At 42.3% G+C, this 13597-nt stretch overlaps 1 protein-coding gene across 2 annotated transcripts in view; it reads right to left on the bottom strand.

Annotated features, from left to right (window-relative positions):
• LOC121855814 (zinc finger and BTB domain-containing protein 17-like) overlaps positions 1–13597 on the bottom strand; it is a 141118-nt gene that overhangs the window by 75362 nt on the left and 52159 nt on the right. For both annotated transcript variants that reach the window (XM_042350932.1, XM_042350927.1), the window contains one exon: positions 7073–7112. In XM_042350932.1, coding sequence (XP_042206866.1) covers positions 7073–7112 — 40 coding nt within the window. The remainder of the gene's footprint in view (positions 1–7072; positions 7113–13597) is intronic.

The following is a 13597-nucleotide window of genomic DNA, read 5'->3' as shown; positions in this document are numbered from 1 at the left end:
GATGTCATCACGGTAACAAATATAACACTACTTCCTTCACTGTCTCATATCTAGTTCTTCTCCACAACTTTTGCACGAGAACCAGATGATTTTTTCCATGACTTAATGACCAACAGTATGAGAGCGACCAACAGCTACACCCAGCACCATCACTGAGTAACTGTATAATCAACTTTTTGTCAGTGCGGCCTCCTGCCACCCTCACACCCATCCCATCAACCAACTTTTTATTATCCACCACACTACTTCAAATACACCTTTATTATGAGTTTATAACACACACACACACACACACACTAATTGTTCCTAAAAACGAAAGGAAAGCGAATTACATGTAAACATAGAGAACACGTTTGAAGGAATGTATCAATAGTCAACTGAAACTCAACCACGTGTCTACTCAAAATGGTACACACAAATATCTCTTACACATCACATCATGAACTGAAGTCCTCTTGTTTTACTTATCGTGTCTCTTATCTCCTGGGGTGTACGGGGGGTCCTTATGTATTATAATATACACAACAGGTCTTGGTATGGACTGTTACATCCAGAATTTTCAGACTTGGAGAAACATCAAGACGAAAGGACTCAGTTCACGATAATCCGCCCAAAAAAGAAACTCGGACACAATTTTAGGACTTAATCAATAATGTGTTCACTTTTGGTAATTCACAAGATTTTTCCATGACTTTAAATTTGTCCAGGAACTTCTGGCTGTACCTCTACTAAAAGGTAAGGTGTATGAGGTAGGCAACCTACTGTGTATGACAACAACTCCGGCCGCCCCCTTCCTGTCGCAGCCCCTTGTTGTAGACTTCTCCTGGGACACGGGTATAGAATAGGTGGTTAAAATATTTACATAATGACACCAGGATGGACAGAACTACGGCTACTACGTGAAGAGGAATGGCAGGACAGGTATGGGACCTTGTGTGAGTTGCAGGGTAGTAGTCTGGGGCCGCCGAGCTGACCTCCACACCAGAATCTAATGACTTGCAAGTGTTTTTGTAGGGGGGGCGAGAGGTGTGATGGTAAGCTTATACTATACAATGGCTAACGTGACTCATTGTTAGTCAGAACAACGGTGTTACGGCTGGTGAGCGGGTGACACGATCGTCTGCCTTGTCACCAATATCTACAGAGGTTGTTTACACTAGCCACACCATTTCCTTCCCGTGTATGGTCTGGCCACGGTGGTATGGTGCCCAACAGGTATGAATAACAGTCACGGGAAAAAAATATATCACTATAAATTTTGGACATGAGTCAAGATATCGTTCAAGAATATAACTCATAAATCTTGTGATTAGTGAAGATAAGTTATGAACGTTGGTTATAGAGATGGAGAGTGTGCGGTGCGTGACGAGATTCGGGTAATCTTGAGATACATCAACCAGCCATTTTAATACAAAGACACACACACACAGGACACACACACACACACACAGGACACACACACACACACACACACACACACACACACACACATACACACACACACACACACAGCATTGTTTTCATAATTCAACATCGGCGGGAAGGTAACTGTTAATCAAAACATTTACCAGGTGTACCGAGGACTGACTCACAACGAGCCTTGTGGTCCTACACTTGATAATATTATATAACTTACACTGAATCACCGAAATAATGGATGTGAGATAAATATTTATTTCACAGAACAAAAATACAGAATGACGAAGAACTGAGTCTGTACATCTAACACATTACGTGAATCCCAGACAAATGACCCCAGGAAAAACACTACATCATAATTATCAATACATTGTCATAATGAATGAATTATTTACTGTCATAAAAACTGTTGTGTGTAAGACAATATATCAGTAAACGTTGAAGTAAACAAACAAACGAGAGATATATAACCTCTCCAGGCAGCTTAATCAATGACCAGGTGTGTTCATCCATCCCACCTGGCCAGCTCATTACCCACCTTCCTCACTCAGGATTTTACTACCTTGGCCACCAACCTGATCAACTGTTCTAGTAATGTGACTTCTTGGTAGTGTCAGATGCAGTAAGTGCACCACAACTGTGTACTTTGAGAGACTTGTCCACCATGTTGAGGGCCCTCACCACCGACGATGATAAACATAATCTGTCACTCGGCACCAATGATCGTCGACTGATAGCTTGAGATTGTTTCTTGTATTTGGGAATTAAATATGTAATGGAAGGGAAGTGCAGTGCATCAGGTCAGTCAGTCAGTCAAATCAGTAGGAGTAGATCCTCCAACACACGTAGGACGGATAATACACTTCTGTTTTATTCAAGACATCTTCAGAGGCAACTGAAGTTGCCTCTGAAGATGTCTTGAATAAAGACGAAAGCTAAGGTGCTCCGTTGTTTCCCTTTTCCCGTGTGATTTTATCAAGACGTATGTATATGTATACTGTACAGTAGATAATATATATAATCAAGTTAAGTTTGAAGTAATATATGTAAAGGTCTCCAGACACAACTGTACGAGACACCAAGTAGCTACGGTAAGAGGGATAAAATCTTGATAGTTCCAAGTTCCGTCCAGTGTCAGTTGTAACAGTTACTGTTGACACACTTGGCCACTCGTCCAGTGTCAGTTGTAACAGTTACTGTTGACACACTTGGCCACTCGTCCAGTGTCAGTTGTAACAGTTACTGTTGACACACTTGGTCACTCGTCCAGTGTCAGTTGTAACAGTTACTGTTGACACACTTGGCCACTCGTCCAGTGTCAGTTGCAACAGTTACTGTTGACACACTTGTCACTCGTCCAGTGTCAGTTGTAACAGTTACCGTTGACACACTGGCCAATCGTCCAGTGTCATCAGTTGTAACAGTTTCTGTTGACATTCTTTGGCCACTCGGCCAGTGTCAGTTGTACAGTTACTGTTGACATGTTTCTGGCCACTCGTCCATGTTGTTATAACAGTTAATATGATAACACTTCTGGTCAATTCTCGTCCAGTGTCAGTTATAACAGTTACTGTTGACACACTTGGCCACTCGTCCAGTGTCAGTTGCAACATAATAAGCTGACACTTCTGGCCACTCGTACAGTGCCAGTTGCAACAGTTACTGCTGACACATTCGTCACTCTGTCCAGTGTCAGTTGCAACAGTTACTGTTGACACACTTGGCCACTCGTCCAGTATCAGTTGCAACAGTTACTGTTGACACACTTGGCCACTCGTCCAGTGTCAGTTGCAACAGCTACTGTTGACACTCTTGGCCACTCGTCCAGTGTCAGTTGCAACAGCTACTGTTGACACTCTTGGCCACTCGTACAGTGCCAGTTGCAACAGTTACTGTTGACACACTTGGCCACTCGTACAGTGCCAGTTGCAACAGTTACTGTTGACACACTTGGCCACTCGTCCAGTGTCAGTTGCAACAGCTACTGTTGACACTCTTGGCCACTCGTACAGTGCCAGTTTGTTGACACACTTGGTCACTCGTCTAGTGTCAGTTGCAATAGTTTGTTGACACACTTGGTCACTCGTCTAGTGTCAGTTGCAATAGTTTGTTGACACACTTGGTCACTCGTCTAGTGTCAGTTGCAATAGTTTGTTGACACACTTAGTCACTCGTCTAGTGTCAGTTGCAATAGTTTGTTGACACACTTGGTCACTCGTCTAGTGTCAGTTGCAATAGTTTGTTGACACACTTGGTCACTCGTCTAGTGTCAGTTGCAACAGTTACTGTTGACACACTTGGTCACTCGTCTAGTGTCAGTTGCAACAGTTACTGTTGACACACTTGGTCATGATTCACACGTCGTCGACATCATTTTCACCATCAGCATCAGGAAGTTGTGAACTGGTGTAACCGGTCGTCCCTCTGCTGGCCACGAGCAGCACGGCACTCCGTCTTGTGCTGCCTGAATCTGCACCTCACCATGCCTCAGTCAGTGAGACAGTTATATGTGTTTACGAGCTGGACAATCCGTCTTTCACCTTTCCCTACTGTACTCTCGTGTACCGTACCACATTTTCCCCAGATTCTGCTACAGCCGAGTAAGGCTGTAGCAGATGTAGGAGGAGGTTTTTGTGGCCCAAGATATGAACTGCTAGTAACAATTTTCTCGAGAATTCGTTTGAGTCTCAGAACATCAAGTCCTTCGCCAGGCTTACCATTGTCCAGGCAGACAGGAGCTTTTCCTCCAGTGGCCAGCGGAGGCGATATTATTCTTGGAGGTTGACAAACACTTCCGCTTGTTCCCGCAAGAACTCGCTGCACGTGAACTTTTAAGGGAAGCGTCCTTTCCGATTCCGTGGAGGTGGGAGGCGGTTTCACGGCTAAATAAGGACACTGGTGAAAATTTCCGGGCCGAGCTGGTTCTTGTTCCACACACATCAAGCTTTACAACTTTTATTTTGGTCAGGCCGTAAGAACAAACCCCGGTGAGACTCCAGCCTTAAGTGTTTCCGTCGTTAAGGAATGTTTAGCCCTGTTGGTGAGTCTACTACTACTGCATCAGTCTGGTATTCACTGAGACTGATGGTGACTCGTCTCTATATAGTTGGTTGTGTCACTTGTTTTACTTCACTGCCACACGTCATCACGGTGCTCTAACTTGGCCTCCAATAACTCAGGGTTCCGTAGTGTCTCTCCTTGTGTATTTACCGTTATATCCCTCCACTGGGCACTATAGTGACTGACCTTTACATAACTACAGGGACTATCCTATATACAGCTTCCATTAAGTCTCTAAGTCACTAATATCAAGAAAACCTCTGGGAAATTCTTCAACATGTAATAGGTGAAGAAAAAAATATAATTCGTGGATCAGATGAAGACCATTTTGCTTTACTGTACTAATATTTGAGTATTCCACAAAGGCGAGTCAATAACACTACTGACCCACCGAGGTGACTACTGTGAGGACCAGCCTGAGAATGACAAGGTTAGGTTAGGTTTGTTTTGGAACCTCGTGATGGTCAAGAACCCCGGGTTATGTCAGCTGGTGTTTAAACACCCTTATGTTAACCTTACTTAACCTAACCCCATTTATTCTAACCTAACTTAACCCCTATCTAATCTAACTTAACCATATTTAATCTAACCTAAGGTAATCTGCATCTAATCTAACCTAATCCAACTTAAGCATATTTAATCTAACCTAACTTAAGCATATTTAATCTATCCTAATCACATTTAATCTAACCTAACATAGCCACATTTAATCTAACCTAACCTAATCTCACCTGAGCTAGCCTCTTTCGCCTCTACAACTAATTCTATCCATTCTTACGCTGATGATTCTACTCTTCACTCTTTTTCACATTTTCCCCTTCCTCCTAACTCTCAAACTAGATCTGTTTCTAGAGCTGATATCATGACTTCTATCAATGCGGATCTGTGCAGCATCTCCGAATGGGGAGGTACAAACTTGGTTAAATTCAATAGTAATAAAACTCAGTATTTACCAATTACTTTCCAAATTAGATGATCTCCCACCAATTACATTTCAAGATACTATCATTCTGCCAAATTCTAAAATAGATATGCTAGGCCTCACCATTTCCTATAATATGTCATGGAAGTCACACATCCTCAACATTGCTAAAGCTGCCTCTAAACCGTGGAATGCTCTGCCTTCTTCTGTGTTTCCATACTTATACAAGGTCTCACTGTAAAAAGCTGGTGTTCCGGCATCCTCGTGGTGTAGATTAATATATCCTTTTTATTTTGTATTTCTTTCTATTCTTATTTTTTCGCCACACTATATAACATTTTTCGATTTTGTTTTTGTTGCATTCCTAAATCGACGTAAATCACTTCATAATATTGTTTTAGCTGCCCCGTGAGGTGAGTTTTAGTTACTGATACAACAAATACTTTCTTGTAGTAGTCACTTGTAATCCTGGCGAGTCGTGATTATTGTAGCTTACCAGGGAAACATACGTCGTCCGCAGAGGTGAAGACATTCAGCCGTTTCTTCTTTATTTTACACACACCGGGGGAGCTGGTGGTAGAGCGGTACCGTTCTTGCCTCGCAAGCAAGATGTCACGGGTTCGATTCCCGGGCCGGCGGAAGTTGTTTGGACACTTCCTAGTCCTCTTGGTCCCTGTTCACCTAGCAGCACAGTAGGTACCTGGTGTAAGTCGAAAGTTGCGAATTCGTATTCAGGGACAAGTTGTTGGAAATTCCAATAGCTTGCTTAGACATAAACCATTGACTCTTCAGGCTTCTACGCCCTTAACTCGTGAGACATAAGGCAAGCATGAACTTAGCATGCTTCCCTGTTGGGCGCTGTAAACGCTTCTGCGCTTCACCTTACACAAGGATGTAGGGCGGTGCCCAATAAATTAAAAAAAAAATAATTACACACACACACCTGCCACCTGAAAGTGCTCATCTTGTCACCTCCAGCTACACAACACTAATTGTTAATGCGCCAGGTAGTCTTTCGAGGATAATAATTCATTACATGTGTACAGTACAACCTAAAATGTTAGTTTTAGAAATCTGTACGAGAAAATGCTACTTGACCCACTCTTAACTTAAGGTATAGTAAGTCTTGTAGACCCTCAGTTGGCACGACTCTGGCCAACACTTTCTCTCTTATACTGGGGAAGGTAGAGGTCGTCCCGCGTCACACACAGGAACGGGGCTGTGACTCCCTCTATGGTCTGGGTATTTATCAGTCAATTGGGTTATTACAAGAACCTGGTGGTGATGCGCTTACACTACACACTGGTATTATTCACACATTGTCTCCTCAACGAGGATTCCAAGCCGGAACCATTGAATCTGCCCGGAAGGACACCCACCCCGCCACTACACTCAGACATTAGTGAGATATAAAAGTCTGGTGTTTCCAATCTGTGAGACTATTCACTTTACGGATATTATTTTGATGCTGAGATTCTATAGTGAAGATCTGGGTGTGATGATGGTGGGTGTGTCTGAGTGATGATGGTGGGTGTGTCTGGGTGATGATGGTGGGTGTGTCTGGGTGATGATGGTGGGTGTGTCTGGGTGATGATGGTGGGTGTGTCTGGGTGATGATGGTGGGTGTGTCCGGGGGATGATGGCGGGTGAGACAAGGGGAGGATCACTAACCTTCTCTCTGGCTGTTGTCGAACTTCACCTCGGGCGACGGCTGTAAGAGAAACACAATATTAGTTCATCGCCTCCTGCACCTCCCTAAACAATAACAGTTTCGACCCCCGTGTCTCTATACTGCCAGAGTTCGGACAATCGGTCGTAATTCGAATGCTCGTTTACGGATCCAGAATATTGAGACAGGTTACCGGACTTTTGTGGCTGACTTTACATGGATGTTCTAGTCCCTATCAGTCAGTATTATATAAATATGGGCTAAGGACATATATTCATTATATACATTCTATCACCCAGACTATTGAGCATACAGCTACATAAACATTTGTTCTGTCACACCTCCTAGGGTGGACAGTACACATAAACATTTGTAGTTTCACACAGATTCAGGTTACAACCCATAAATATATGTCCCCAGGCCTCCGTGAGAGTAGGCCTGTGGAGTGTAGCCTCTTATCTCTGTGTTGACGTATAGATTACATAACCCCCTTACAAGCAGACAGAGAGAGGTTCACCTAGTTCACAGTTTCACACAATTCACGGTTCACAGCCAGACACAGTACCAAAGAGACGTGTGTGAGCATAGCTCCCAAGGCTGTATCTCTCTCTAATTTATCAGCTAATTACAAGCTAATAGCTAATGCTCAGTAGTCTGTCAACAAACAATTCTGTAACTACCAGAGCATCCAATATAACTAGAAAATCACCACGTGTGTTAACATTAAACCAAGGAACCACAAATGAAGATAACAGAACCTGTGTACACCTGTGTATACTTACAAGCTAAGATAATTACAAGTGTAACCCAGGTGGGCTTGGACGACTCAACGACTCAAAACTTCGACTGTATCAAAGGTGACACGCCGTGAGACTACCTATTATCTCACCCAGCTTCATCAAAGGTACCAGCGACTACTCTACACTCATTCAGACAAGTGTTAACAAGTGAGATAGTTCGATATCAAACCCCGGCCCAAACATGACTTTACATGAACCATCTACTCTTATCTGAAAAAAGAAACTATTCCGTGTGTGGGAAATGTGCCCGGGGCCGGTTGATGAAGGAGGTACACTTAGGGGGGGGACACCTACTCACTGAAACAATAACAATATACAAGGGAAGGTCTTGAGGAATCCTGAAGACGGACACTAAATTATATACAACAATTATTAAATCTTTTGCCTTAAATTTGAATATGATGATGATGATGACTGATTTTATAAGAATATTTGAAACACCTCACCGAAATGTGTCAACAGTGGTGTGTGTGTGTGTGTGTGTGTGTGTGTGTGTGTGTGTGTGTGTGTGTGTATGCGTAAGAATTTTTCAGATATGGTACTTGTAAAAATTTAGGAGTAACGACGTCAAAGATCTTATAATGTTCATACAAACAACCAAATAACTGATCACTGTAGTAAGGTGGTCACTGTAGCAAGGTGGTCACTGTAGTAAGGTGGTCACTGTAGTAAGGTGATCACTGTAGTAAGGTGGTCACTGTAGTAAGGTACTGTAGTAGTGGTCACTGTAAGTGGTCACTGTAGTAAGGTGGTCACTGTAGTAAGGTGGTCACTGTAGTAAGGTGGTCACTGTAGTAAGGTGGTCACTGTAGTAAGGTGGTCACTGTAGTAAGGTAGTCACTGTAGTAAGGTGGTCACTGTAGTAAGGTGGTCACTGTAGTAAGGTGGTCACTGTAGTAAGGTGGTCACTGTAGTAAGGTGGTCACTGTAGTAAGGTGGTCACTGTAGTAAGGTGGTCACTATTGTAAGGTGGTCACTGTATTAATAATAATAATAATAATAATAATAATAATAATAATAATAATAATAATAATAATATTAATAATTAACGGTTTATTGAAAAAGTTCTGCAGCCCGAAGGCTGAAAATATACATTGGACATAAATGACTTATAACATATATTGGTGGTTTAACAAAAGCCTTCATTAGAGAAAGGTGAAGGAACATACAGTGAACATACAGATTAATGTTTACAGTGGAGGTCACGTAGATCATGTGAGCTGAGGTGATGAACAGCAGACACGTGGTGTAGTAACTCCCTCACAGATGGTGTTAGGCGGGACCTGACGCGGTGTAGTAGTTCCCTCACAGACGGTGTTATGAGTGACCTGACGTGGTGTAGTAATTCCCTGACAGGTGGTGTTATGAAGGACCTCACGTGGTGTAGTAACTCCCTCCCAGATGGTGCTAGAAGGGACCTCACATGGCGTAGTAACTCCCTCCCAGATGGTGTTAGGAGGGACCTCACATGGTGTAGTAACTCCCCCCACATGGTGTTAGGAGTTACCTCACGTGGTGAAGTAATTCTTTCACAGGTGGTGTTATGAGGGGCTTGACGTGGTGTAGTAATTTCCTCAGAGATGGTGTTATGAGGGGCTTGACGTGGTGTAGTAATTTCCTCACAGGTGGTGTTATGAGGGGCTTGACGTGGTGTAGTAATTCCCTCAAAGATGGTGTTATGAGGGACCTGACGTGGTGTAGTAATTTCCTCACAGATGGTGTTATGAGGGGCTTGACGTGGTGTAGTAATTCCCTCAAAGATGGTGTTATGAGGGGCTTGACGTGGTGTAGTAATTTCCTTACAGGTGGTGTTATGAGGGGCTTGACGTGGTGTAGTAATTTCCTCACAGATGGTGTTATGAGGGGTTTGACGTGGTGTAATTTCTCTTACAGGTGGTGTTATGAGGGGCTTGACGTGGTGTAGTAATTTCCTCACAGATGGTGTTATGAGGGGCTTGACGTGGTGTAGTAATTTCCTCACAGATGGTGTTATGAGGGGCCTGAAGTGGTGTAGTAATTCCCTCATAGATGGTGTTATGAGGGGCCTGACGTGGTGTAGTAATGAGGAACTTCACATGATGCTGTAGCAACTCATTCACTCCGTGGTGTCGTAGCATCATGGGGGTAGCATGTGGTCTGGTGTCACAGGACCTCAATGAGGTGTGGTCCCAGGCCTCCCTATCGTGGACGGATTAACACACAGCCGGTGTTGTTGAGTCAGGGGCAGTTATCATTGGGTACCTGGGACTTCACTGTGTGAAGGTTAGCTTGGGTACGACTCGGCTGTTATTGTTGAATTGTTTTTTCACTGACTAAAGCACTGTTCACCACTATTCAACACTGGCACCATTCCTTTCCTCAACGAAGTAGTAGCTTCAGGCGAGAACTTGTTGATATTCCGGTGGGGGGGAGGGTTCAGGGGAGGGAGTTGGTCTAGGCCAGTGGTTCTCAACGTTGTTTGCCCCATGCACCCCTTTCACCATATGTCAGAATGTCATTCCCCCCTCCTTTCCAAGATTGTCTGCCTCAAAAAGTGCATTCCAAATAATATGCATATAATACTGAAAATCCTTTATTTTTTCCATATTAGTACATTATACATTTACAATTTTACATGGATTATTTTTATAGTGGAGTTTTACAAATTAAATGCCAATTGAAAATGTTGATGGATTTATAAAACTTGAATAAAAGTAAAATAGTTTTTTTTATTTATAATGAATTACTTAACAGACCAAACTGAAGCATAATGCAATAAACAAAAAGTTCAATAGAATACCAGGATATTGTAAATTTGTAATTAATTTTATTCAGATGAAGATTACAGTCAATGAGAAACCTGTGATTGTTTTTTCTTCGCCAATTCTGGGATAGGCGGAGGAGTGCTTGAAAGGGCACAACGCAGGTCATTTTCTACCTCTAATCTACTACGTTGCTTCGTTTTAATTTGCAACAGATGGCTTCCAGACCGATCAAGATGAATATAAGCGACGCACAATATAGTAAGGTTCATGAGATAACAATACTGTAATCATGTACAGTAATGTTATAATCCACTACTTGAGGTCACCATCAGCTGTTAGTGAATCAGGAGCCATAAGGCGTGGACAGTATTCACCTAAACATTACTATTTATGTGATATGTAATTCAAAACACAAAATAAAGTGTAAATAGCAAATTTAACTTAAATACAAAGCTCATTTAGTGGAGACAGTCTACTAACACCTTGTGTCTGGGTGCCCCTCGAGAATATTAAAAGTGGCGTCCCAGTAGTGAAGGTGTTGAGGTTTCTAGTGTTAAGAGTTTTAGAAGCAAGAATGCCTCAGCAGGGAGCACAACCCTCGCTCATTATGTAATAAATTCTTCAGGGCATCTAAACAAGACTATCTGCTTAGCTTATAAGAAATTCTGCCATGTATAAGTAGAGGGCCATGGTCGCCGATCCTCAGACATGAGGATGGCACATGATTTATTGGTTGGATCACACTCCGATTTTTAGAGGCACTTTTGTGCACAAAAGGAATATTTTAAGTGAAAAAGAGTTCGTCAGAAAGTGACAGTGTTGGTGGAGGGTGTGGAGGGAGGGGGGGGGGCTAGAATGTAATGTGGTCAGTGTGCACCAACGGCCGGGAATCTCACAAGTCTAGCACAATGGCATACTAGGTTGTGTACACCTACAGTATAGTATTCTTTAGTTCTAGTTTTTACAGTCTCCACGGCCAGCATTACAACATGCAAAATAGGTGATGAGTGGTCGGCTAAAGTTGATAAGGTGAGATAAGTTTGTTTGAACTCTTGGTGCAAGAAACACCTCCAGTAATCTGATAATCTTTTTAAAACTGGGAAACATTATACGTGGTAACACTAGAATATACATGAAATGTTTGAGCTGTAAGAATTCAGATAGTTTTTCTGAGATTAAGAGTAAGACAATTTTGTTTTCGTTTGTTTCAAATCCTTTTTTTTTTCTTTTTAACCAGACGAGGACAGTCATTGTCAGCCATATTTTGACGAATGAAACCTTGATGCACAGCTGCAGCTCCTACACCTGCAGATAAATATCCCGAAACATACTGTACTTACAAAACTGCAGAGTCATTGTTAAACTTTTGGAAAAAAAGGCGATATTACTGAAAAAAGATAAGGGCAAGAAGGTCATCGTAAATGGCGTCGTACACCCCATGACTGTTCTGCAATAGTAAACATCAACCATTACACCAGAGTAACAAACGCGACAAAAATATACAAGGTACAAAACACAGCCTTGAAGTCCTCTCCCCTACAGCATTGAGTTGTAGTTATGTACGAGAATGTCATCTTAGTCAGAGACTATAATATTGCTAGAACTGTCTGGGATGGACTTTAATAATGCATTCATAAGAACAATGAATAAAGTGGAACTAAGTACTCCACCTTGGGGGGTCCCAAGTTGCATATCTTTGACTTCACTTTTGTAACCCAGAAACAGTGCAGCAGCCCTTGTTACTGAGGTAACCACTTATCCAGCGTAACAGCCGACCTCCTACATCCACTTTGTAGTTAGTACAAAATAAATTGCCCATTGGCAATATCAAATGCAGCTTTTAGGTCAAGATATGTGGTGCATCTGTGTCTTTCATCGCCATGTACAGGTAAAAGTGTAGTAATACAATTATGTACACCTTTACCATGAGTGAAGCCATTTTTGTTAGGGGACAAGTGTTCTCTCACTCTATATAAGAGTCTGCCAAGAACCAGCCTCTCAAAGGTTCTACACAGGCAGCTGGACAGTTCTCTGAGACATCACAATACCGACATACCCGCCCAAACGACTGATTATACAAAGTTCTTATCTCCAACACACTGCCAAAGTGAGAGCTCTTGAACACATACACATCCTACAGACTGATGATAACATCACACAGACCATCTACACTGATGGATCTCTTAACACTGCCTGTGGGAGGGCTGGAAGTGACTCAATCTAACGGTAATACAATTGAGAAAGGAGTTAGAATTAACAAACATGGGCATCAACTCTACAAGCTGAATTAGTTGCCATACTCACAACCATTAAATATGTTGAAACTATTCTTAAAAACAGACTTCTCATCCCATATTCTCTATCCCTACTACTTGCCCTTGACACCCTCACCTCAAGTTGTCACGCGCTTACAAATATGTGTACCTTGTTGACCGGGGTGTCAAGATCAAACTTGTTGTGGATCCCCTCTCACATAGGCTTCATAAAACATGACAGAGTTGATGCCCTCGCCAAACTCGCGTCTAACAGAGACACTGTTGAATACAATTTGGGTCTGTCAAAAAGAACCCTTAAAACTGTAATTAGGAAAGATCTTGTTGATGAATTTGACACAAGCAGACAAGTGCAAACAGGAAATAGTCAATCCATTGTTTACCATGATGAGATGTATCAAGTGAAACATGTATATGGAGCAAGTAACAAGATCACTAGATTACAAGATGTTGTAACCGCTAGACTAGGGTTAGGATATAAGTACCTCTGGCAGTATATCCCTCAAGCAGATGTGAACAAGACTAAATGTAAAGTGTGTGGCCAGACATATGGCCACACACTCCAACACTACGTCCTCGACTGTGTGAAGATAGAACCTTTTAGGGACAGGTTCAAGCACATTGTGTGTGAAATGGCACAACACTTTATTTCTACTGATAACATTGTATCTCTTGCAATTAGTAGCTAAATAGCCAAGTCATTTCCCATG

This window comes from Homarus americanus, unplaced genomic scaffold, assembly GCF_018991925.1.
Source record: "Homarus americanus isolate GMGI-L3 unplaced genomic scaffold, GMGI_Hamer_2.0 scaffold14072, whole genome shotgun sequence".
Lineage (NCBI taxonomy): Eukaryota > Metazoa > Arthropoda > Malacostraca > Decapoda > Nephropidae > Homarus > Homarus americanus.
Note: the sequence above shows the minus strand (reverse complement) of the source record. Positions and strands in the feature narration are given on the sequence as shown.